The 24889-nt window shown below is 36.6% G+C and overlaps 2 protein-coding genes and 1 long non-coding RNA gene across 3 annotated transcripts in view; 2 read left to right on the plus strand and 1 right to left on the minus strand.

The window, feature by feature from the left end:
* The first annotated feature begins 5768 nt into the window (after positions 1-5768).
* The window catches only part of LOC139979023 (uncharacterized), a 67699-nt gene continuing 48578 nt past the window's right edge, over positions 5769-24889 (plus strand). Inside the window, exons 1-8 of the mRNA XM_071989658.1 lie at positions 5769-5972; positions 12534-12587; positions 13993-17897; positions 18379-18495; positions 18939-19097; positions 19416-19560; positions 21494-21700; positions 23991-24193. Coding sequence (XP_071845759.1) covers positions 5936-5972; positions 12534-12587; positions 13993-17897; positions 18379-18495; positions 18939-19097; positions 19416-19560; positions 21494-21700; positions 23991-24193 — 4827 coding nt within the window. The 5' untranslated portion in view covers positions 5769-5935. The remainder of the gene's footprint in view (positions 5973-12533; positions 12588-13992; positions 17898-18378; positions 18496-18938; positions 19098-19415; positions 19561-21493; positions 21701-23990; positions 24194-24889) is intronic.
* LOC139978879 (uncharacterized) lies at positions 7163-9012 on the plus strand. Its single transcript, XM_071989421.1, has 2 exons — positions 7163-7635; positions 8715-9012. Exons 1-2 carry the CDS (start codon positions 7502-7504, stop codon positions 8995-8997), a joined length of 417 nt encoding a protein of 138 aa, XP_071845522.1. The 5' UTR covers positions 7163-7501; the 3' UTR covers positions 8998-9012.
* Positions 9327-11903, minus strand: LOC139978881 (uncharacterized). Its single transcript, XR_011797038.1, has 3 exons — positions 11778-11903; positions 10867-11020; positions 9327-10435 (listed from the first exon to the last, which is right to left on the minus strand). It is a non-coding gene; the product is annotated as an uncharacterized lncRNA (long non-coding RNA).

Genomic DNA, 24889 nt, shown 5'->3' on the forward strand with positions numbered 1-24889 from the left:
TATGTTTTATGTCGTTTAGTGTGTATGTTAATGACAACGTATGATTATCATTTTACTTGATACGTGAAGTAACGCCATCTGCATGAATGTATTTAATGGTATGCTTTTTATGGACATTACGCGGTACGGTATGCCTAGCAGCATGAACAGTATACCAGTTCCTACTTGGTGAATGAATATGTGATTGGTCATTTGATGCTTCAATTTATAGTGGCGTCCAAAATTTGAAGTTGAAAGCAAAAAAAAAAAAAAAAAACCGACAGAAAAGAAGCAAGAAATGAAAACTTGATTTGCTCAATGATTGCGTATGTTAAGAATTCAAAATGAAAGAAATATTCATATAAACACAGAGAATAAGTCTTTTACTATTTTCAGGTCAGGGATCAACGTTTCCGAATCCTACTCTCTTGATGTTAATTTGTCATATGCATTGGCATTATTAACCAAACTAAGAAATTTGAAAATTATGTACATTTTGTTCCATGAATTTTTGTCTAATAAGTAAGAATATTTCTATATTGCTATTTCTAAAATGCTAAATTAATATTATTTCCTAATCTCAAAAACTTTATCATTATAGAATGGTTTATTTTATTTTGATCTACAAAACTGATCGTTCAATCTATAGACGCAACTTAGTAGTATTAGAGTTCGGATTACGCTCCAATTCTACCGTCAGTCGTGAGAGGCAAAGTGGTTTGATTTCCCAGGTTAGACACACAGAACGGGAACAAAACAAAGTTGAAAAAAGAAAGAAATCCGAGATGATGTTGTTGACCTCCAATGGCATGTTTACAAAAGCTTTAAAGACTTCTCAAGGTTCAATGGTATTTTTGCTTTCATTGTTCCTTATACATGATTGACTAACATTTATGTGCCTGCGCTAGAGTGATAATGACACCATGAAAGTTATGATGAAGGAGAATTCTAGACAATAATATACTCAATGGTGCGCTTCTTGAAATCAAACAAACGAAATACTGATAGGCCATATGAACTTCGAAACGTCTGGCTGAATATATATCTTATGAAGTGTGTAGTGACATATACATTTATAACGATGAAAAAGGTCTTTTCTCTTGGACGCCATCCAATCCTTCCACAAGTTCCTGCTGTTTTTAGCAAGAAAGACAGTCACATCGAAATATATATTTTCAATCTTGAATCTTTGAACGACTTACAAGCCATACAGCTGAGGCGAAAACTCTTTGAATGTGCTGTACATAATTTTTGTGGCTAGATAGGGCTATGTTTTGTGGGCAATCATATTTTATAAAACGCAATTGGCTCGGCTATTGTCGGTGGGAGAGGTTAGAGGGGGGGTGGGAGGGGGAAAACTTCAGCCTTGATATGAACATATTACCACATTGTTGGTGCATATGAAAACATCGGGAAAGTAGAATTCCCGCGGACGAAGCATATTTTAAGATTCCCAATATGTACTATGATTCCATCAAGTGGGAGGAAGGGATGGGGAGTGTGCGGGTGTAGGGGAATGGTTCCGCCATCGAACTGTGACTTGTTTTGATTTAAGTTTTCCCATCTTGACAATTTCCTCTTGTTATAATACATGACGCATTAGGAAAATGTGACACATTTACGCTCAATTAAAGCGTACTATTTCACTAAGAGCTTACACTTTGGAAATCAGAGCCTGAAAAAGGAAAACCTTTCGATACGTTATAGGTTTCCTTTTTTTTTGTTACCGTGTAAGTATCCTGCCACATATACGTATACACTCTAGAGGAAACGCAAGTAAGTAGTTTACTCAACACTATGTACTAGCCATTCAGTATTGGGTACAATTTTGAACCCCAACCTTCACCCCTCTAACCACCAAAACATAGAGTAAAATGCAGACAATGTAGATTTAAATTGGTTGAGCTCATAATTGTTAGAGCTTACATTTATATTTGAACTATTCATCTGGCATTGAATTATATTTGAACTATTCATCTGGCAATTCTTGTTTTTGTTTTCTCAATGTTAGCGGATATCCGTGTGGTTGACTTTTAATATTTGATGATCTTACTCCTCCTCCATGTAAATGATAGTATAATATACTATATTTTACAACAAATTAAGCACGCTTTAAAAATACTACAATGAGCTTCCCCTCTATTTATGAGGCTATATTTATAACTCCTTGAACAATTAGTTTTAATGTTTCATCTTCTTATACTGTTTATATAATGTAAATATAATCTATATATACAAGGACAAAGAATGGCTTGTAAAGTAAAGGTAGGACAGCAAAATAGAATAACATGCCTTTATTGAAAATGTGTTAATAGTGTTATCACTTATTGGGTAAGTTCACAACCCTATTGGAGTCAATTAAACATTCCCATTATACACAAAGCCTCGAGAACATTATGTCTGACTAAAGATATGTTCCAAAGGTAAACATATGGTAATGTATATACATTCATCTTGTCATAAATATCTATGGTTTTATAGGCCAATAAGTATGTTGATAAAACTTAGTTACGTAGCAATCGTGATTATAGTATTCAACTGTACACAATATTAATCAAAATACGTTAGACCCCTGGTTTTCAAAGTGGAGATGGCCACACACAAAAAATGCCGATATTTGTGGAGGAAAAGATGCACGAAGTATTTAGAAAATGAGTTACTAGACTAGAAGGGTCGTTAAATATAAACCTAGTTTGCAACTAAGCAACCCAGCTGAATCATATAACGTTCCTCAAAGGAGAGGGGGATACCTCCAACCCATAGACCTCTTCCCCGGGCCATAGAATCCACCACTCGAGGGTCGCCGAGATGATGAAGGTGAAAATTGTGGTCACCAAGTAAAACCTTTGAATACCACGGAGACTGTGTTCTGCATTATATATATATATATATATATAAATATATATATATATATATATATATATATATATATATATATATATATATAAATATATATATATATATATATATATATATATATATATATACATACATATATATATATATATATATATATATATATATATATATATATATATACATACATATATATATATATATATATATATATATATATATATATAAATATAAATATATATATATATATATATATATATATATATATATATAGAGAGAGAGAGAGAGAGAGAGAGAGAGAGAGAGAGAGAGGCGGAGAGAGAGGTGGAGAGAGAGAGAGAGTAGGTTGGCGTCTATCTTGGCGCAGAGTGCTCTATGTCCATTGGACAGAGCGTAATATATGTTTATACTAGATGAGACTAGTGGAACACTAGTAGTTGTTACTCGGAGTTTCACGCGTTATAGCGATCTTCAGACAACTCTATATATATATATATATATATATATATATATATATATATATATATATATATATATATATATATATATATATATATATATATGGTTCGAATCCCGGTGGAGGCTGAAAGTTTTTTCACTGTTCTTGATTTTCCAACTCATTACGATTTTCATTTATATATATTCATTTGCCTTTGTCGTTTACCTCCATTGCATTAACATAAAGTCTGTTCAAAGTATCTCTTTCGAGATCCGGCTTTAGGAATCACAAATGATTTTCGAGTTGGATAGCATCATGTTTGATCTCTAGAGTAGGGCAAAACATGTCACCAAAAACAGAACTAGTATTGTTCGATATAGGTGACAAACGCCTACAGTGGAATTACGATCTTCCTTACCGGTTTCGAACCTCTGGACATACAATCAGCGTCCATAGCCTAGTGGTTAGGGTGTCCGCGTACAGAGCGGGAGGCCCGTGGTTCGAATCCCGGTGGAGGCTGAAAGTTTTTTCACTGTTCTTGATTTTCCAACTCATTACGATTTTCATTTATATATATTCATTTGCCTTTGTCGTTTACCTCCATTGCATTAACATAAAGTCTGTTCAAAGTATCTCTTTCGAGATCCGGCTTTAGGAATCACAAATGATTTTCGAGTTGGATAGCATCATGTTTGATCTCTAGAGTAGGGCAAAACATGTCACCAAAAACAGAACTAGTATTGTTCGATATAGGTGACAAACGCCTACAGTGGAATTACGATCTTCCTTACCGGTTTCGAACCTCTGGACATACAATCAGCGTCCATAGCCTAGTGGTTAGGGTGTCCGCGTACAGAGCGGGAGGCCCGTGGTTCGAATCCCGGTGGAGGCTGAAAGTTTTTTCACTGTTCTTGATTTTCCAACTCATTACGATTTTCATTTATATATATTCATTTGCCTTTGTCGTTTACCTCCATTGCATTAACATAAAGTCTGTTCAAAGTATCTCTTTCGAGATCCGGCTTTAGGAATCACAAATGATTTTCGAGTTGGATAGCATCATGTTTGATCTCTAGAGTAGGGCAAAACATGTCACCAAAAACAGAACTAGTATTGTTCGATATAGGTGACAAACGCCTACAGTGGAATTACGATCTTCCTTACCGGTTTCGAACCTCTGGACATACAATCAGCGTCCATAGCCTAGTGGTTAGGGTGTCCGCGTACAGAGCGGGAGGCCCGTGGTTCGAATCCCGGTGGAGGCTGAAAGTTTTTTCACTGTTCTTGATTTTCCAACTCATTACGATTTTCATTTATATATATTCATTTGCCTTTGTCGTTTACCTCCATTGCATTAACATAAAGTCTGTTCAAAGTATCTCTTTCGAGATCCGGCTTTAGGAATCACAAATGATTTTCGAGTTGGATAGCATCATGTTTGATCTCTAGAGTAGGGCAAAACATGTCACCAAAAACAGAACTAGTATTGTTCGATATAGGTGACAAACGCCTACAGTGGAATTACGATCTTCCTTACCGGTTTCGAACCTCTGGACATACAATCAGCGTCCATAGCCTAGTGGTTAGGGTGTCCGCGTACAGAGCGGGAGGCCCGTGGTTCGAATCCCGGTGGAGGCTGAAAGTTTTTTCACTGTTCTTGATTTTCCAACTCATTACGATTTTCATTTATATATATTCATTTGCCTTTGTCGTTTACCTCCATTGCATTAACATAAAGTCTGTTCAAAGTATCTCTTTCGAGATCCGGCTTTAGGAATCACAAATGATTTTCGAGTTGGATAGCATCATGTTTGATCTCTAGAGTAGGGCAAAACATGTCACCAAAAACAGAACTAGTATTGTTCGATATAGGTGACAAACGCCTACAGTGGAATTACGATCTTCCTTACCGGTTTCGAACCTCTGGACATACAATCAGCGTCCATAGCCTAGTGGTTAGGGTGTCCGCGTACAGAGCGGGAGGCCCGTGGTTCGAATCCCGGTGGAGGCTGAAAGTTTTTTCACTGTTCTTGATTTTCCAACTCATTACGATTTTCATTTATATATATATATATATATATATATATATATATATATATATATAAATGTATATAACTGACTTTGTTCCGTTCTTGTAGATACAATAGGGATATTCAATATTCATTTCAAGTCACCTGTCACAATTGACGAGTGTTTTCAACAAGCCTTGCAATAAAATTTAAGTATGTGGCATGTTTGACGTATGCTTTCTGAATTATATAAATAATGTAAGTTTTTTTGTATTTACTCAAGATTTCAAGAAGCATTCAATTCTACTATAGATAAGCAATTGCATTGGCAATGGAGAACGTGTACAACTCAAGTACATAGGCCCATTGCTAGATGAAGTAAGTACATACTCTCACATAAACTCATAAATCCAGAGTATACGCCGTCAATTCAAACATTACCTTTAATACCCATTTTGAACCATCCAGTTTCTTGTAAAATTACAAGTACTTGTCAAAGCTCTTCATAACAGTTCTGTAGTTAACAAGAACTATAACATATTTTGTGCTCTTTGAATTGAAATCTCCTTTCCTCATTAACGATGTAGAAGAACTGCTCTTTTATGCTTCTACCTGTGTAAAATTGTTTTACATAGTCTTCATCTTCTGTGAAATGGATTTAAGATACGTGTGCACGTTTTTCTTTCTTTGTAAGTATATCACTTTCTGACATTTTCAATTCCGACAATGTTGTTCCTCTTGTACGTGATAGTTACAAATATTAGTGACGACACAAATGAACAATATAAACAGGAGCAGGGACGTTGCTAGGGTCTTGTGGTCGGGGGGGGGAGGGGGAATGTAGCATCAATATTATACCAACTTGAGTCATAATTTTCCAACTTAGTGGATTCGTATGGAGGGGTGCCGTATGATAAGTAAGTAGAATTGTTGGTGACCAAACTGACCATAATTATATGTTATTCAATTACAGCCACCCATTACTGTCTTAACAATTATTGATCAATTTGTTATCATATTTTGTATATATCCTCAGTATGTATTTGTTACAAAGAATATTATGATAACACTGACAGATAGAAATCTTCTTTACTTCATTAGTAAAGGTGGCCTATACTGTAGGTTACATTATAGTTATACCCTTACTTGCGATACGAAGACAGTAAACACGTACCAAATCCCTTATTGAAATTCAAAATTTCGAAATATTCAGCTAAAGCGAACGCCAATTGGCCGTATTCAGACAATTTTGATGTTGGTTTGTGGTATTTTCAACTTTTGAGTTGTACAAGTAGTTAGTAACAAGATGTGGGTTAATGTTAAGTTCGAATTTCGTCAAATCTTGTAAGCCTGATTAAGAATATTAGAAATAGCTTAATATTGTAGACTCAAAAAACAAAATGATCCTGTCAAGAGTGCTTATTTATCAGCTTATTTAATTTTAGAGATGTTGCAAAGAAATAATTTCCCCACTATCATGTTTCTGACCACCGATTTTCTATATCTTAAAGATTCAAGTTAAAAAATGAGGGGGGGGGGAGGGACATCCATACACCCCCTGCAGCTACGTCCATGTAGAGGATTGATAAGTCATTCTGAATTTTTGAAAGACTTACAAGTAAAATAATAATGTTTTAATCATGTGAATACTAGAAGAATGAAAAATGGACGAAGTTTAAGAAAAAGTGTAACTGAGTTGAATAACTCATCTACTTCTTTAAAGCAGCATTTTGCGATTGTCCAAAATTTTTCCGTGTCTATCAAGTTTTTATCATAATACGATCACAAAAGACAAAACTAAGACCTTCTCATACTTTTTTCCCCACATCGAACGTTAATTAGCAAGTAATTAAGGATATTATATGATTCTGAGAATTGTGCCTCCCTGACACAATCGACATTAGTATTTATCACATGCAGCTCTACAAACCGCCTTTTCAAATTCAACCAATCAGTGAAGAGATGTTTATGTATGACTTGGAGCTTAAAATAGACTCAGTCATTGGCATGGTAATCCCTCAGCGTCTTTACCGTGAGTAAAGTGTACACGCACGTAAGCCTACTGTACGTAGTAGCAAAGTATTTAGTGTCGTATAATTCCTACATGCACAAAATACTATAACCTGGTGACGAAGTGACAAAAGAATAAAACAATGGAGAAGCACTCAAAAGGGAAATATAAATTTTTGAAGAACCTAACTTCACCTGAAAAGAGAAAATGGCGGAAAGCCCAGAAGAAAAAGTACCACGACACCGTGTCCCTCTCGGGAATCAATGGGAAAGATGGAGCGAAGCGAAGAGGAATTTACATCTGAAGAGTGATTCAGAAGTCGCTCGACTTCTACTCGATAGGTAAGCAAAGGATATAATTGTTCGTTACATTTTTTGTTTACATGATTTAACGTTACTTCTCATTATCGGTGAGAGAAACTGAGACCGAACCTCTGCCTCCACTATTATTACATCAGTATCTAGTCTAGCCTAGGCCAGTATAGGGGCCTATACTAAGTCTATAGTACTACTAGTACTACAAGTATAGTGTACTTAAGCCTACTATTTACTAGCACAACCAAGGCCAGTTAGGCTAAACGCTCTTACTTTTCTTACTCTTTCTTCACAGTCATAGTCTTATCAAATTGCAACAAGTTTTTGTTCTTGATACAGTGCTAACTAACGTTCACGCCGACGCATAGATACTTTACACTAGACTATACAAGGCATGGGCTATGATGGCAGTAATTTCGTATGCAGTAGCCGAAATCACGAGGCCTACGTTCTGGCGGGTCCCGTTAGTTTCCTGCCCTAAATAATGTTTGTTTCCTCCCCTGAAAACGTTTCTTACCTCTGTACCTCCTCAGTCATGGGGAGGAAATTATCGTTTTTCCAGGGAGGAAGCTGATGAAAGCATATTGGCTAGGCTATGTGGAAAGAATAACTTTAGTAGGCCTAGGGCCTAAGTGGAATAACTGTAGGAATTTCTTTTCATTTCTACCTTTTCTACAAATAAATAATAATAAATAATGTTTGTTTCCTCCCCTAAAAACGTTTCTAACCTCTGTACCTCCTCAATCATGGGGAGGAAATTATCGTTTTTCCAGGCAGGAAGCTGATGAAAGCATATTGGCTAGGCAATGTGGAAAGAATAAATTTAGTAGGCCTAGGGCCTAAGTGGAATAACTGTAGGAATTTCTTTTCATTTCTACCTTTTCTACAAATATCTCTTCCCATATAGCCTAGCCAATTTGCCTCCCTTGAAAAATGTTTCTTTGATTGAAATCGTTATTTTCTCTCCTAAATCAAAAATTACAGTTACTTCAGTACCTAACTCTTTCTACGTAGCCTAGCCAAATGTCTTCTTGCTTGAATTCCTCCCCTGAGAAACAATACTTTCCTCCCTGAGTGATAGTTTATTTTTGTGATTCTACTTTCAGGTTTACAAGAAATTTCTCAAAGTCTGCAGGCAGATGGACCTGTGTTCCTGTTATGGAAAAGAATAGTTACAAGTACATTCCGCAACTGATGAAGGACATATTTAGAAGGAGGCTTCATGATGACAATTCTCAACTAGGACGTGTTGTTCTTGCCGAGGATGACCCAAGGCACATCTCTGGTACAATTCGCCAGAGCCAACCTCCATCAGTTTTACAGCTTCTTGCAAGCCATCATAGCAGTTTGGGACCAAGTTCTACTGTTGTAATGAGTCAAATCTATTAAGTCTTCCTTGTATCAGCAAGTGATATCACTTTTATGGGGTGGGGGAGGTGGGATGGAGTTGTTGCACAGCTTGTTGCAAGCCATCAGAGCAGCATGGGGCCTAGTTCTACTTTGTAATAAGTCAAATCTATTAATCTTCCTCGCTTCAGCAAGTAATATTATTTGGGGGTGGGGGGAGGTTGGAGTGATTGAAACTTGCATGTCTTCTACAACTTTGCAGTAATTTAAAAAGTGGTAGGGGTGAGGGGCTTCTTTTCTCAAAGTCATCAGTCATGCCAATTGGTCTAAATCATAATACATGTACTAGTTTGGAATCAGGTTTGGACTCAAAGAACTACTCCTTTTTTTAATTTTTGTTGTTTAAAGATCAGCAGACTTATTCTAAGCACATTCATCAATAAAAAATGAACACTTAATTGAACTTGTTATGTGTATTGAAGCTTCTTAATGTCCATGTTTCAGAATAAATTAGCACATTAAATTGGAAGATTTTTCAGATTGAAGTAAGAACAGCAGTGAAAGAAACTGTGTGTTTATTCAAAGCCCTGAATGGTAAAGTTAAGGAACACAGAAAAATGGAGAAAAACCATGATCACGTCTTTCACAAAAAGAAAATGTAATACTAATAACATGTCTATAATCTTAGATGATAGTGAAAACAAGTCTATATTTGGCAAGAAATACAACTGATCAAGAAATGAAGAACTGAATACAAGTGAATGATTAAAGTCAAGGAAATAGAGAATATCTTTGACCCAAGATCACTTTGACCTATGGAAACAATAGCAATCAAGTACTCTCCAGGGGCTACATGTTAAAATGTAACAGTTAACCAACTTCTCTTCTTGAGATATGGCATTAGCACTAATGGCCGTAAGCATAACAATGGAATTATCTAACCACCGAGTGTTATCAACATTTGCCATGAAACCAACTTTCACTTCTTGAGATATGAACTATTGTCCTCAAAATGACCTTCATGGTTAACAAAATGTTTTACCTACTCACCAAGGGCCACCTATATAGCTAGTTTGAAGTTCAACCAACTTTCACTTCTTGATATTGTTTATAAGTTTTCAAGAGTTGAACATCTCTTGACCTAAAATGACCTTTAACCTCCATGAAAAAAAACAATAGGGTTCATCTACTCACCAAGTGCTATCTACATAGTAAGTTGGATGTCAAACCAACTAGCACTTCTTGAGATACTGTTTTTACAAAGATTTAAAATGTTGACCTCAAATGACCTTTAAACTCGATGCAAAACAATTAGGATGATCTACTCTTCAAAGACTACCTACATACCAAGTTTGAATTCAAGCAACTTTTACTTCTTGAGATGTTGAGTGTACATATATCAAGAGAGTGCGGGATGGGTTTCAAGCAGTTGCATTACCAGTTGTCGAGGCTGTTGAACATCTACATTACCAACCATTGCCTAAGAAGAAAAGTGAAGAAAAGAAAGAGTATCATTTATTTTGCCTAAGTAACAATATCATTGCTTTGATGATAGACAGCACTGATTGATTGTGTCGCTTTGGGTGTTTAATATACATGTGATATTTGAAGATAGACATAAAATATATTGTTTGAACACTACACCAAGTACTACAAAGTGCACTGTTTTTCAAAACTTGCTTTCAGACAAACTGTATTTTGCTTCCAAAAAGGTTTAGCAAATATAACCCTTTGATAATTGATGTCACTGTAAAATAACTATTTTCAGTATGACAATCTAGCCAGCTACTTATGTTGCTAGTATTCTCTAATTGAGAGAGCCATCCTGTTATTACACTGAGGTTAGCTGTTTAAAGAATTACCAGCTGTTACTTTGCACCAAATCCCACAATTATGCATATTGAAACTTACCCTTATATTTCCCATTCGCTCCTGCTGACGTTCTTCTACCTGCCTCCTAGCTGCAGCTGCTGTTAGCCGGGTTGTCCCGTTGTCTGGTGTTACCTGAGGCCTATCAACCTCTACTTCTGCCAGCCCTCCTTTGTGTTTCACCACCAGATGGTTGCTACGAAGGTAGCAAAAGGTTACAAATTATAAACGTGTGTCGGGATCAGCTGCTAAAATGTATTGCTCTCATTTACTGGTGACATATGACTACATGCTATTTATCACTTTCATGGAATGGTTGTACACTTTACTATAACATTTATAGAAGAGCAGACATTGCATGTTGCCCTAGGTTTCAGTTTCCCGACCTGTTAGTTTCCTACCCTGAAAATGTTAGTTTCCTCTCCTTAAAACGTTACTTTCCTCCCCTACATCAAGGTAGTAAACTATCGCATTCAGGTTAGGAAACTAACATGCTTGTTGAATGAAACTAAAAAAAAAAGGGTTACTTATTACACTCATACATAATCATAAAAATCGCCTAAATAATCAATTACAATTACTTCAGTTTTGCAAAGCACTTGCTACAAAGCACTACTTAAATCTCCACATGGCCTAGCCAGTATGCCTCATTGCATTCCCTTATGAGAAACGTTACTTTCCTCTCCTGAAAAACGTTATTTTCTCCCATGTTGTTAGAGGAGGAAACTAACGTTTTTCAAGAGAGGAAACTAACGGATCCGGAAACTAACGGACCCCATTGCGCTACACTCATAGCTACATCGATTTTAGTGCACAATTCACAGCGTGTACATAACGTTATTCAGGCCTTACCAATGTAAGTCACACACTAATAGGTCTGATTGTACTAAAGTAACTAGCCTATGTAACACCTAGTAGAGTGATACAATATCGTTCTAGAGAATGTTACGTACCGATCGAGTTCTTGCTGGTTCAATGACTTTCTCTCTTATGTATCCTTGCTGCAAAGCAGGTTTTATTTAGGGCATCGTATGCAATGAGATATGCCGTAACTGTCCCTTCGCGCAGTACGTACATCTCCTCAGCTGATTTTTGTTTACTGTTTACCTTGCTATTCAAAGTACCTTGTCCGTAATACATATTCACAAGGTTCCTTTTAGTGGGAGGTGTCTATCAAAGTCAAAGATTCAAAATACGAGCCAGAAAATGTCATATTTTTTGCACTTTTCAGGAATAGTTTGAGTTGAAACTTTACAGTTAGCTTAGTTTACGTCATTGGTTTAGTGTCCTAGTGTTGTAAGATCTCGAGAAGCAACGCAAATTGCTGCTGTAATATAACATCAACTTGAAACATGAACGGAATGGAAAAACTAAAACATATATCGTTAAATTCATTCGTTGAAATCTTCAAAATGTTCGGAATCTATGTTACAAAAGTTTACATTTTGGGAAATTATTCTATTTGGAATGTGACAGTCTTTCATTTAAAGCAGCTGGGTGGGTGCCCAATAAAACCTCTCTCGTCATTAAAGTATAGACTTAGCCATTGTTGCGATAAGGCCGGCCTTCCAAAAGAACAAGACAAAGCAACTACAACATTTGATAGATCCACTGCAGCTGGGAGTGCTAATATTATGGTCAGATGTCAAAGAAGCTCTTTCACATTTAATGCACGGACTGTTAAAATGCATTCTTCATTCTCTTTACAGTTGCTGTCAAGAACAGCTATGCTAACACAACCATAATCTATGAAGGAGTCACAGGTTAGTCTACTCTACCAAATGGGTTATACTTTTTGGGTATTGGTCAGCACAGGTTATAATTTCACGACTCGATAGTACTGTATCAGATTTTATTAAGTTCACATCCCTATGCTGTCCAAGAATGTTCATCTTTTCGTCAGGAAAACCTATATGACTTCAGAGTATGGTGGGAGTTGGAGAGATGGGGTTACATAAGGCAGTCACCATGAAATACGAATGCAAGTTCGAAAACTAGTCCCGCCAAATCAGCCTGGTTCTGAACGAACCATGGGTCCAAGGTACCCCGAATCCGCATGTAGGCTACGAACTTGTACTCTTGATATGAGACACGCTCATGAATTCCCTGCACATCGCTACACCCACCCTTCCAAACACGCATCTACCCACGTCACAATTACATATGTTCCTATGACATGATTGATGTGTTCAGTTAAGATAGACAAGCATGGTTTAAGGCATATAATCCCCTTCAGATATGTTTCTATTGACTAGTGATTTGTTAGATTGGTTAAGTGTGGCTTCATTGTAGACGGGTTCTTTAATTAGTTGATCTAAAGTACTACTTGGCTGAAAGAAAATAAATAACTTTGTCAATCCAAAACCGTTTTTGAATAAAGCAATACTTCTAATATTACGGGTCACATTTTAAAATGACAAATCGTTTGATAAACTAGAAATAGTAGGTCAATGAGACAAGCAGAAGAATTAGAGGACAATCAACGGAGTCGTATATCTCATCGCCATCAAACTACGCGACCTTTGCATATGGTTACCATGGCAACCACATAATAATATTATGAAAGATTCAATACGAAACAACTCATAAATGAAACTAGGTCATCAACTCATTATTGAAACTAGGTCATTATTGTTACGGTAAGGAAACTATCAGTGCCAGTCTGAGGACGTACCAAAATTGAATATTTTTGGAGATAAACCGTATACATGCATAAATGTCCCAGTGTCATGTGAGACAAATGGTATTGGATAGACAATGTCCATATAATACCTGTCGTTATGAAAAATAGAAATAACAAACAAACAAATATGTTGAAAATGTCTACAAGTTATATGTTAACATTTCAATCAACACAAAGTTGATCTAAACTGAGACCATTTGCTTATTGTTTAATTGTGTGATTAACAATCGACATAGGTCATTATTGAAACGGTAAGGAAACTATAAGTGCCAGTCTGAAGACATATCACAATTGAATATTTTAGGAGATAAATCGGTATACAATTAATCAAGTTACGGAAACAAAGGAATGGGATAATCTCTCTTGGAAATAAGTTAAAAAGTTAAAAAAATTAAACACAGTTTAAAAAAAAACAAAACTAATTAATCGAAGTTATCAATTGGAATTCTAATTGAAAATTGATTATTACAACATTACTTTGACAGTGATTAGCGATGAAACCACCAGTGGCAAGGACGGGATGAATAGTACATCAGAGTATCCTACAACAGATGATGAGGTTACTTCTGTTGCGACTAGCGATGAAACCACCAGTGGCAAGGACGGGATGAATAGTACATCAGAGTATATTACAACAGATGATGAGGTTACTTCTGTTTTGACTAGCGATGAAACCACCAGTGGCAAGGACGGGATGAATAGTACATCAGAGAATATTACAACAGATGATGAGGTTACTTCTGTTGTGACTAGCGATGAAACCACGAGTGACAAGGACGGGATGAGTAGTACATCAGAGTATATTACAACAGATGATGAGGTTACTTCTGTTGTGACTAGCGATGAAACCACCAGTGGCAAGGACGGGATGAATAGTACATCAGAGAATATTACAACAGATGATGAGATTACTTCTGTTGCGACCAGCGATGAAAGCACGAGTGGCAAGGACGGGATGAATAGTACATCAGAGTATATTACAACAGATGATGAGATTACGTCTAGTGTGACTTCTCAGTCAATGGAGACTAGTGACACAATAACTATTCAAACCACTGATGTAGTATCAAAGACAACCACTGAACCGTCAACAATTACTGTAGTAGAAGAAACCAGCGATCTTATTCTCACGACTGATGATGAAATGACTAGTACATCAGAATATCTTACAGCAGATGATGATGTTACGTCTATTGTGACTTCTCAGCCAATGGTCACTTCTGATAAAACAACAATGCATATCACTGATGTAACAAAGACAGCGACTGAACCGTCAATAATTACTATAGTAGAAGAAACCAGCGATCCTATCCTCACGACTGATGAGATGGCTAGTACATTACAGTTTCTTACAACAGATGATGAGGTTACTGCTGTTGTGACTCCTCAAACAATAGTCACTTCTGATGGAATATCCATGCAAACCACTGATGTAGTATCAAAGTCAGCGACTGAACCGTCAACAATTACTATACTAGAAGAAACCAGCGATCCTATTCTCACGACTGATCGGATGGCTACTACATTACAGTATCTTACAACAGATGATGAGGTTACTTCTGTTGTGACTAGCGATGAAACCACAAGTGGCAAGGACGGGATGAGTAGTACATCAGAGTATATTACAACAGATGATGAGGTTACTTCTGTTGTGACTAGCGATGAAACCACCAGTGGCAAGGACGGGATGAATAGTACATCAGAGAATATTACAACAGATGATGAGATTACTTCTGTTGCGACCAGTGATGAAAGCACGAGTGGCAAGGACGGGATGAATAGTACATCAGAGTATATTACAACAGATGATGAGATTACGTCTAGTGTGACTTCTCAGTCAATGGAGACTAGTGACACAATAACTATTCAAACCACTGATGTAGTATCAAAGACAACCACTGAACCGTCAACAATTACTGTAGTAGAAGAAACCAGCGATCTTATTCTCACGACTGATGATGAAATGACTAGTACATCAGAATATCTTACAGCAGATGATGATGTTACGTCTATTGTGACTTCTCAGCCAATGGTCACTTCTGATAAAACAACAATGCATATCACTAACGTATCAAAGACAGCGACTGAACCGTCAACAATTACTATACTAGAAGAAACCAGCGATCCTATTCTCACGACTGATGGGATGGCTATTACATTAGAGTATCTTACAACAGATGATGATGTTACTTCTGTTGTGACTAGCAATGAAACCACCAGTGGCAAGGACGGGATGAATAGTACATCAGAGAATATTACAACAGATGATGAGGTTACTTCTGTTGCGACTAGCGATGAAACCACGAGTGCCAAGGACGGGATGAGTAGTACACCAGAGTATATTACAACAGATAATGAGGTTACTTCTGTTGTGTCTAGCGATGAAACCACGTGTGGCAAGGACGGGATGAATAGTACATCAGAGTATATTACAACAGATGATGAGATTACGTCTAGTGTGACTTCTCAGTCAATGGAGACTATTGACACAATAACTATTCAAACCACTGATGTAGTATCAAAGACAACGACTGAACCGTCAACAATTAGTGTAGTAGAAGAAACCAGCGATCCTATTCTCACGACTGATGGAATGACTAGTACATCCGAGTATGTTATAATAGATGATGAGGTTACGACTGTTGTGACTTTTCAGTCAATGGTCACTTCTGATAAAACAACAATGCATATCACTGATGTATCAAAGACAGCGACTGAACCGTCAACAATTACTATATTAGAAGAAACCAGCGATCCTATCCTCACGACTGATGAGATCGCTAGTACATTACAGTTTCTTACAACAGATGATGAGGTTACTTCTGTTGTGACTTCTCAAACAATAGTCACTTCTGATGGAATATCCATGCAAACCACTGATGTAGTATCAAAGACAACGAATGAACCGTCAACAATTACTGTAGTAGAAGAAACCAGCGATCCTATCCTCACGACTGATGAGATTGCTAGTACATTACAGTTTCTTACAACGGATGATGAGGTCACTTCTGATGGAATATCCATGCAAACCACTGATGTAGTATCAAAGTCAGCGACTGAACCGTCAACAATTACTATACTAGAAGAAACCAGCGATCCTATTCTCACGACTGATGGGATGGCTACTACATTACAAAATCTTACAACAAATGATGATGTTACGTCTATTGTTACTTCTCAGTCAATGGAGACTATTGACACAATAACTATTCAAACCGCTGATGTAGTATCAAAGACAACGACTGAACCGTCAACAACGGCCCTAGACGAAACCAGCGATTCTATCCTCAAGACTGATGGAACGGCTACTACATTACAGTATCTTACAACAGATGATGATGTTACGTCTTTTGTGACTTCTCAAACAATAGTCACTTCTGATGGAATATCCATGCAAACCACCGATGTAGTATCAAAGACAACCACTGAACCGTCAACAATTACTATACTAGAAGAAACAAGTGATCCTATTCTCACGACTGATGGGAAGGCTAGTACATTACAGTATCTTACAACAGATGATGATGTTACGTCTATTGTGACTTCTCAGCCAATGGAGACTAGTAACACAATAACTATTGAAACCACCGATGTAGTATCAAAGTCAGCGACTGAACCGTCAACAATTACTGTAGTAAAAGAAACCAGCGATCCTATCCTCACGACTGATGGAATAGCTAGTACATTACAGTATCTTACAACAGATGATGATGTTACGTCTATTGTGACTTCTCAAACAATAGTCACTTCTGATGAAATATCCATGCAAACCACTGTTGTAGTATCAAAGACAACGAATGAACCGTCAACAACAACTATACTAGAAGAAACCAGCGATCCTATTCTCACGACTGATGGGATGGCTAGTACATTACAATATCTTACAGCAGATGATGAGGCTACTTCTGTTGTGACTTCTCAGTCAATGATCACTTCTGATGAAACAACAATACAAATTACTGATTTTGTATCAAAGTCAGCAAGTGAACAGTTAACAATTACTGGAGTAGAATCCAGCGACCCTAATTTCACCACAGATGATATATTTAGTACATCAAAGTATCTTACAACAGATGACAAGGTTTCCATGGTCGTTTCCACGGACAATCGTTTTTTGGACATAACGACAATAGCTCCGGTAACTCCTCGACTGACGAAGCCTTATTTGTATGGAAATGCGTTTGGAAATGTAAATTTCAAGACTTTTGATGGACGTAACTTTACCATCGTTGGATCTGACCTTTTCGTAGGTTGCAAGAGTCGCTTTGATGACGTTTGTTTGAATTCAGAATTTTGTAACTTCAAACTTTTTATCCAACTTGAGAAGAACACCGATGTAGGAATGGCAGAGATAGTGAAGCTGAAGATTGAACTCAAATTCGTAAAAGAGGTAAGGAAAATATAAGTTTGTTGCTTTCAATGTGAAGTGTGTAAGTTATCACCTCTTGTAACTAAAATCTGCACAAACTACATTAGTTGCTTTAACCAATTATAAGATTTTTTTCTTCATTTTTCATAATAATCCTATCAAGATCATTTGGCAATATGTAATACAATATCGGGTTTTTAATGATGGTGTTCCATGCCTTTAACAAAACTGTAAGTTCTGTGGACCTGTAAAGAACATTTAAAGTTGATTGATCATCGTAAAGGGCAAAAATATGTACGACTACAGTTTATACAAACAGTGGCAAGTAATATCACAGTGGAAACGTAATTCCGGAACTGGTTGATCACTGATTCAATGTATTGCATGTTATGTTATATATTACGCAAATTGCTAAAACAGACTAGAGAATTGTGAATTACAATGCTTAGGTGGAGAAGAATCCGGCTTTATATGAGATAATAAGTTTGTATTTTCCTTCTAGGCTCTGGTTTTTGAGTTTGATACAGAAGGCAATGTTAGGCTGAATGAGGTAAAGAATATTTTGCCTATAATCATCCCAGAATATGAAGTGGGGGTATGGCAAACTGGAACATACATTGTAAGTACCCATTTAATTCGTTAAGAGCAATAACTTGTATGTGGATTGTAGCTCCCGTCATTTCATATGTCACTTATAATGCGATGGGAACGTTTCTTTGACAGAAAACTATACTCAATAAAGAGTAAAATAAAGGAAACATGTAATGAAAATATTTCTAGTATGTAAGTTACTTGATCAATGGAGTTGTAGACAACAACATACACCTGTCAATTCAACTTCTAAAACAATTCATTTATCTGTTATATATAAATATGAGCTTTACCGATGTGAAACGCGGCATTATTCGAATCTTCATCTCGGTGGCGGATGCATGGATGTCATAGCTTGCAAATTCGAAGTAACACTTTGAACAATTAATTTCATCTGATAATTCAACTTATAGAAACCTTGTAAAGGTATGTTCTGTAATGTACCTTTTTTTAAATTTATTTACTCAACAGATCCTGGAGACTAACCTTGGGTTGCGAGTGAGATGGATTACCCACCACGGGTGTGTTTCTGTGGGCCTAACATCATCGTGGAAGAACAAAGTAGATGGCCTTCTAGGAAATTTTAATGGTGAACCTGATGATGATTTTGCTGACAATACAGGCAAAATTGTGAGTAAAATAGAAAAAGAATCAATATCAACATGTAAAAATATTACTGGGAAGATATACCATATTTTCATGTATGCGTGTATCATGGTATGTTTATGAAACGACAATGAGTTGGAAAATCTATACCACTAAGGAAACCTTCCAGCCTTAACCTGGATATTACAGTGATTATAGAAAGATTATAATTTTCCTGTGAAAATGATTTCAATATGATCAGAAGGATGTGATTAAAAGACAGATTTATTTGTAATTTGTTGTTGTACTGCTGAATATGTCTATCTTAGACTTTATGATTTGATTTTCGTTTGTTATTTTCAGCAAACTTTGAACCAGTTTGTCAAGAGTTTCGTTATAAAGCAGGAAGGCACGTCAGACGGCAATTTTGCAAATGACCTTACATGTCGTAACAATGCAACTATGACTTCCGCAATTTACAGATGTTCGATATTGACTGATAAATCTGGTGGGTTAAACTTTTAAGTTTTGTACATTAACAATGAATATGTAAAGAAAGACTGTTTGCAACCTTTTGTGTGGGACGAGGTGAAACAGGAGGGCTTTGGGTGATTGGGTAGTGTTGGCACCGTAGGAATTTAAGTGATGCAAGTATGAGTGTCGGTGACAATGCGGATGGAATCAGGTAACCAGAATTTTTCATTCTGTCTACGTTGTATCTGCAAGAATCGACACTTAGGGACTGTCCTGGGGCTTGATTCTAGAAACCTGAGGGGTTAGTATGTTAAACCTTTGGGCAAAAAGTAATTGCGAGTAGACTCATAAACAAACAAAACAACACTAAATACAATACTTTCTGCTTCAAATTAAAACAGAACATTTTAAACACTCGTTTTGGAATAAAAGTTATAGACAACTTGACAAATCGCACCTCTAACAAAACTTGTCTATGTCAAGTTACATTGCTGTTGCATTATTGCTTACATATAAATACTTGATAGAATTAGTACAGCTAATAGAACTGTTAAAAAGATAAAATCCACGGCAATGCCGGACTATTCTGCTGGATAATTGTACCAACAAAGACAGCGGCAGGCAATCAAATGATCATCTTTTGTTTCAAGTTACAGTCATAATCTGTCAGACATTTGCCTTTTCTTAGTCGAAATTTGAAGAAATGTTCAAAATTTCGACATACGAAGTCAAAATTCAAAGGATCACTGAAAACGTCAACTGTTCTACATTTGGACCTTTCGTTGCCCTTAGTTGCCTATACTTCCTTTTTTTACGTAGTACCATCGGGCGTTACTTATAGTACCACTCTAGTCCAACATTTGATTTCGATACTTTAAGACTGAATACTGAACTGTCGAGGAATAAGGCAACATTTCGATATACAAAAGTCATTATTTGAAATGAAATGCCAACAGTTTGAGATGAAAAGTCGACATTTCGATATCAAATATTTTGCAGATTTTTTCTTGAATTTAGAGAAAGAAAAGTTAACGAATGTTTGCAACATATTACTAAACATATTACAAAAAATCAAAAGGTCGATCCTATTTATCGAAATGCTGACTTATTTTATATAAGAAAATAATTGACAAAATAGTAGTGGCTATGCACTGAGCAGGACTACCATCATTAAAGATGACAAAAAAGAAGAAAAAGTAGTCGAAACTTTCAGGGAAAATTTATAAATATGTCGTCCACTATATTTCCATACTCTACCAACTAATGCAAAAAGGGAGAGGTGTTGAAGAGGGAAAACAGGTGTGTGATCCGGCGAGAGTATCAGTAGGCTACTGTGGTCTGGACTCAGACTCATGTCCAGGCGAGTCCAAGATTGAGAAATGTATTCTCAAAATTACCAATTAAGTTTCCTACTGCTCGACGACATAACTTTGTTTTTAGCAGAAACTAGAACTAAGTGAACACGTCTTTAAAGAAATTAGATTTTCAAAGAGGACAGGTAAGGTAAACTAAGCATTACTGCTTCGCGTTTTAATTTTCTCTTTATACTTTCTCGGTTAGTAATATCTAGATAGCAAATGGCAGGATGATGTATACCTTATTCTTGTGCACACAATATTACTTAACGCCACAAATATTCAAATAGGAGATAACGTATTGGAGAGAATGAGTTTGGAGATGATGGTAGACATTGAGACTTCAACTGTAACTCTGCCATGGACAAGACCTTTGCCGCTAAGATTTGGTATGATTTCGGCCTCATTTTAGCTCTACTCGATTTCGGAAACGCATCTACCGGACACGAAAACATCCTTGGTCGTGGTTAATTCCTTTGAATATGACACAGCTCTTTCAAATTTTTATATTGGAATAATGTGTCAGTATGTTCCCTTAATGATTCTTTCATTTTCAATTATGAACATGTTAAATGTTGGTATAATACACTGTTACATTTCTCGCTTTTCCAGGTCCATTTGCTTCATGCTTAATATCTGCTGCTGGTCCTCAACGTAACAGCGAGTTATATTATGAAAAGTGCATCGCAGACATATGTAGTGTTGATACTTATAATCAAGAGGACAACCTAGGTTGTGGGACGATAGCAAGCTTCGTTAGTGAATGCAATATGGCCGGCATTGAAGTCACTGATTGGAGACAGAAGAGCGTCTGTAGAGGTAATTATGTGATTTAATTCTCATGCCTGTCGAGAAGGGGTGGCGGAGGCTTCAGCGTCTGCCCAGGGGTCAATTAGGGGGCCCTGGGAAATATGGGATAAAGGCTAATGTATGTTTCTTCGTAATCTTGTACTTGCGGAACATTTAGACCCAAAAGAGGGGCTCGGTGAGATGATTGTCAGGAGGCCCGACGTAGCTCTCGACGCCAATGTTGATTGGCATGGACATTACGTGATATCCTTGACCATTTAGCCAGGACTGAAGATTATTTGATCGAATTTTGACATCCTCAATATAAAAGAAGACCTTATTAGATTAAACAAGTTCTGGGGCACGGATTCGACACGTGAAAGATGTACTGTCTACTAACTTTAAAGGATATTCCGGGGCAAGACAATGACTTGCATTGTTATTCAGCAATCGATTTCAACCACCGGCTTCCTTCTAAAATGTAGAAACTGTTAAGTTAGCGTTCTTCTCGAATTATACGTGATATTTCCGTCATTCGGAATGACGAAACGACTGTATGATTTGCCAATGCATGTACCACGTGAGAGAGGAAGCACGTTGATGAAATTCTAACGTTATCTGGCAGTGGGCCTACATATTCTATGGAGATGTTAAGACATATGATGTGTTATGTCCCATTTCATTATTGCAACCACATGCCTAAGGTGATACGTTATCTACATGCATTTGTTGCACCAACCTTTGCTTACGTTCCTCCATTATAATGATTCTATTTCAAACTGTTGTCGAACCGATAAGGAATCGAACCATACATTAGATAACGATGAGGAGCATTTTAATAAAAAGAACATTCAAAATGTGTCGTAAATTGATAACAAAATGTCTACCTTTATCCCTAACGCCCATTGTAAACTAGAAATTTGGACTAATGGAACTATTACAAAAGCAATATAAGACATAGAGAACATTACAAAGAGACAACATATTACACCGACATGTTTACTTACATCGAGACGGTAACTTTATTGAATGATGAATAGATTTGCCCTATCGTAAAAAGAATCTTTCATGTCAAACTGCTCAAAAGGTTAAACTGTGACAACAAAAGACAAATAAGATAGTTCATTGATTTCATGTAGAGTAGTATGGGCAACAAAATCATAAATAAGGGTGTAACCATCTTCTGTTACAAACTACTTTAATTATAGCTTCTAAATTCTTTCTGATTCCCAAAATTAGTGTTAGCTCCATTTTCAGCGCAGCAGCTAAACAACAGACCTCACTGAATTTGAACAGTTCAGTAACATCCCTCAGACAGTTAATATTACACAGGCGCGAATTCGGACCCACACAACTGGTAAAAGTAATTATTAACACAACCGTGCTTGTAGACCTAATTAAAGACCCTATTTATACCCTTAGTATGCATAAGACCTCCCTACTCGGGGCTTCGAAGACCCCAGGGTCATACCCTCCCCTGCTCTGAATTCCCTGAATACGGCCTTGACACATACAAGTATCTATTATTTGTTTGATGTTGTTCTTTACAGTTAGTACGTTAAATTGTTACATATCCCAATATATTAAGAGTATCAATTGCTGTTTTCAAAGCAGTATCGATTACAAAATTATATTATATCATAACATCCGACAGTAATTTGTTGGCCGATTTTTTGCGTATTAGTTATGTTAATCATGCATGCTGTAAATATTTATTTGAAATAAATGAAAGAGCTTGATAAAATTATGCAAGTGATCCCAGTTATCCATGGTGTCGCTGGTTCGGATCTTTGTCTGGACAGATGTTTCTTCTTCGTTTTAAGTTCATTCATAAGTATCCTTTTAGTTTTTCGTTGTTCATTTACGTATATGTTAAAATATATGCCTATTGATAAGTTCATTCAGATTTCAGACCCATACATTAAAAATATTGCAACTTTTATGTTGAGGACGTAATGAAAAGGTCACTCCTGTCAATTTCAACTATTTGATTTTCATTTCTGTTGATAATCTCTATGACCTTACAAGAGGGAATATTTCCCAAAGTTAGACATGAGATTCGATGTATTTGCCTGATGACGTAACAACTTATTGTTTATTATAGCAATATTTATCTAGCACGTCAATTTAGTTATATTAGTCTCTATAACCTAACTATTCAACTGTTTTAGATTGAAAATGTTTCAATCTATTTGAAAGTTTGAATGAATTCGACAATTTTTTTTACACTAAGAATTTAATGTTATTAATGTAGTGAAAATATATAGAATTATCAAAATAAAGATCTTACATTTTTATTATTATTATAAACATTCACTAGAACTCCTCTGCCCGTCTAACTCAACTTATAAGGTCAGTGCAGAAGTTATTTGTTCCAACACATGTGCGTCAACTGCAGTTATTAATTGTGCATCTGAAGAACGAGCTGAGGGTTGCTTCTGTGATAATGGATATTCTCGTGAAGGCAATGCTTGTGTTGCGTCATCTCAATGTGGATGCTTTTACAAAGGGAACTATCAGAAGGTGGGTAGATGCACTAAACGATTCCTACAAATCATTGCTCTACGTTTCATTTTGTTCACCCAGTTGGGTCTATTTTCCATATACTGTGCTTTCCTCTTTCAAAGCACTCATATTGACAGTATGAGTAGTATGAGCAGTATGAACTGTTTTTACTGTCAGTACGAATGGTTTGAAACATGATTTCGGAGGAAGGTATAGAGTGGTGTTAGCATTGAATTGCTTGTTTTATGATTCACTGAATAATCATTTCTCATGAATCCTCGTTGTGTGCACGTTTCATGTAACCTTAACATAATTGGGAACAGTTACACCTATCTGAGAACGCTATTGTTGATATTGAGGTAGCTGCATAATAACAGACATAACAGGTGTGACCTTGTGCTACCCTTAAGTGGGTGTGCCTAAGGAAGAAAACAAAACCGTTGTCAAAAACGTAATGATGAGGGCAAAGGTTGAGATTGGGGAAAACTTGTTTCAAGATGGAGAAACGGGTGCAACGGGAAGGTCTGTTTTTTGTCGTAACCTTACGCAAGAACCTAAGTAATACTTACCGTAATGGTAGAGAAGACGGAAAGGTAACAAAGACGAAGGAAGGGTGTGTGTGTGTGTTCCTGACGCTCGGGTAGAGGTTCCAAGTACGCCAAGAGAAAGATGGCGCTTGGAACATTTATATGAATTGATTGAATAAAACAGTCA

The sequence above is a fragment of the Apostichopus japonicus genome, chromosome 13 (genome assembly GCF_037975245.1).
Source record: "Apostichopus japonicus isolate 1M-3 chromosome 13, ASM3797524v1, whole genome shotgun sequence".
NCBI classification, from domain to species: Eukaryota; Metazoa; Echinodermata; class Holothuroidea; order Aspidochirotida; family Stichopodidae; genus Apostichopus; species Apostichopus japonicus.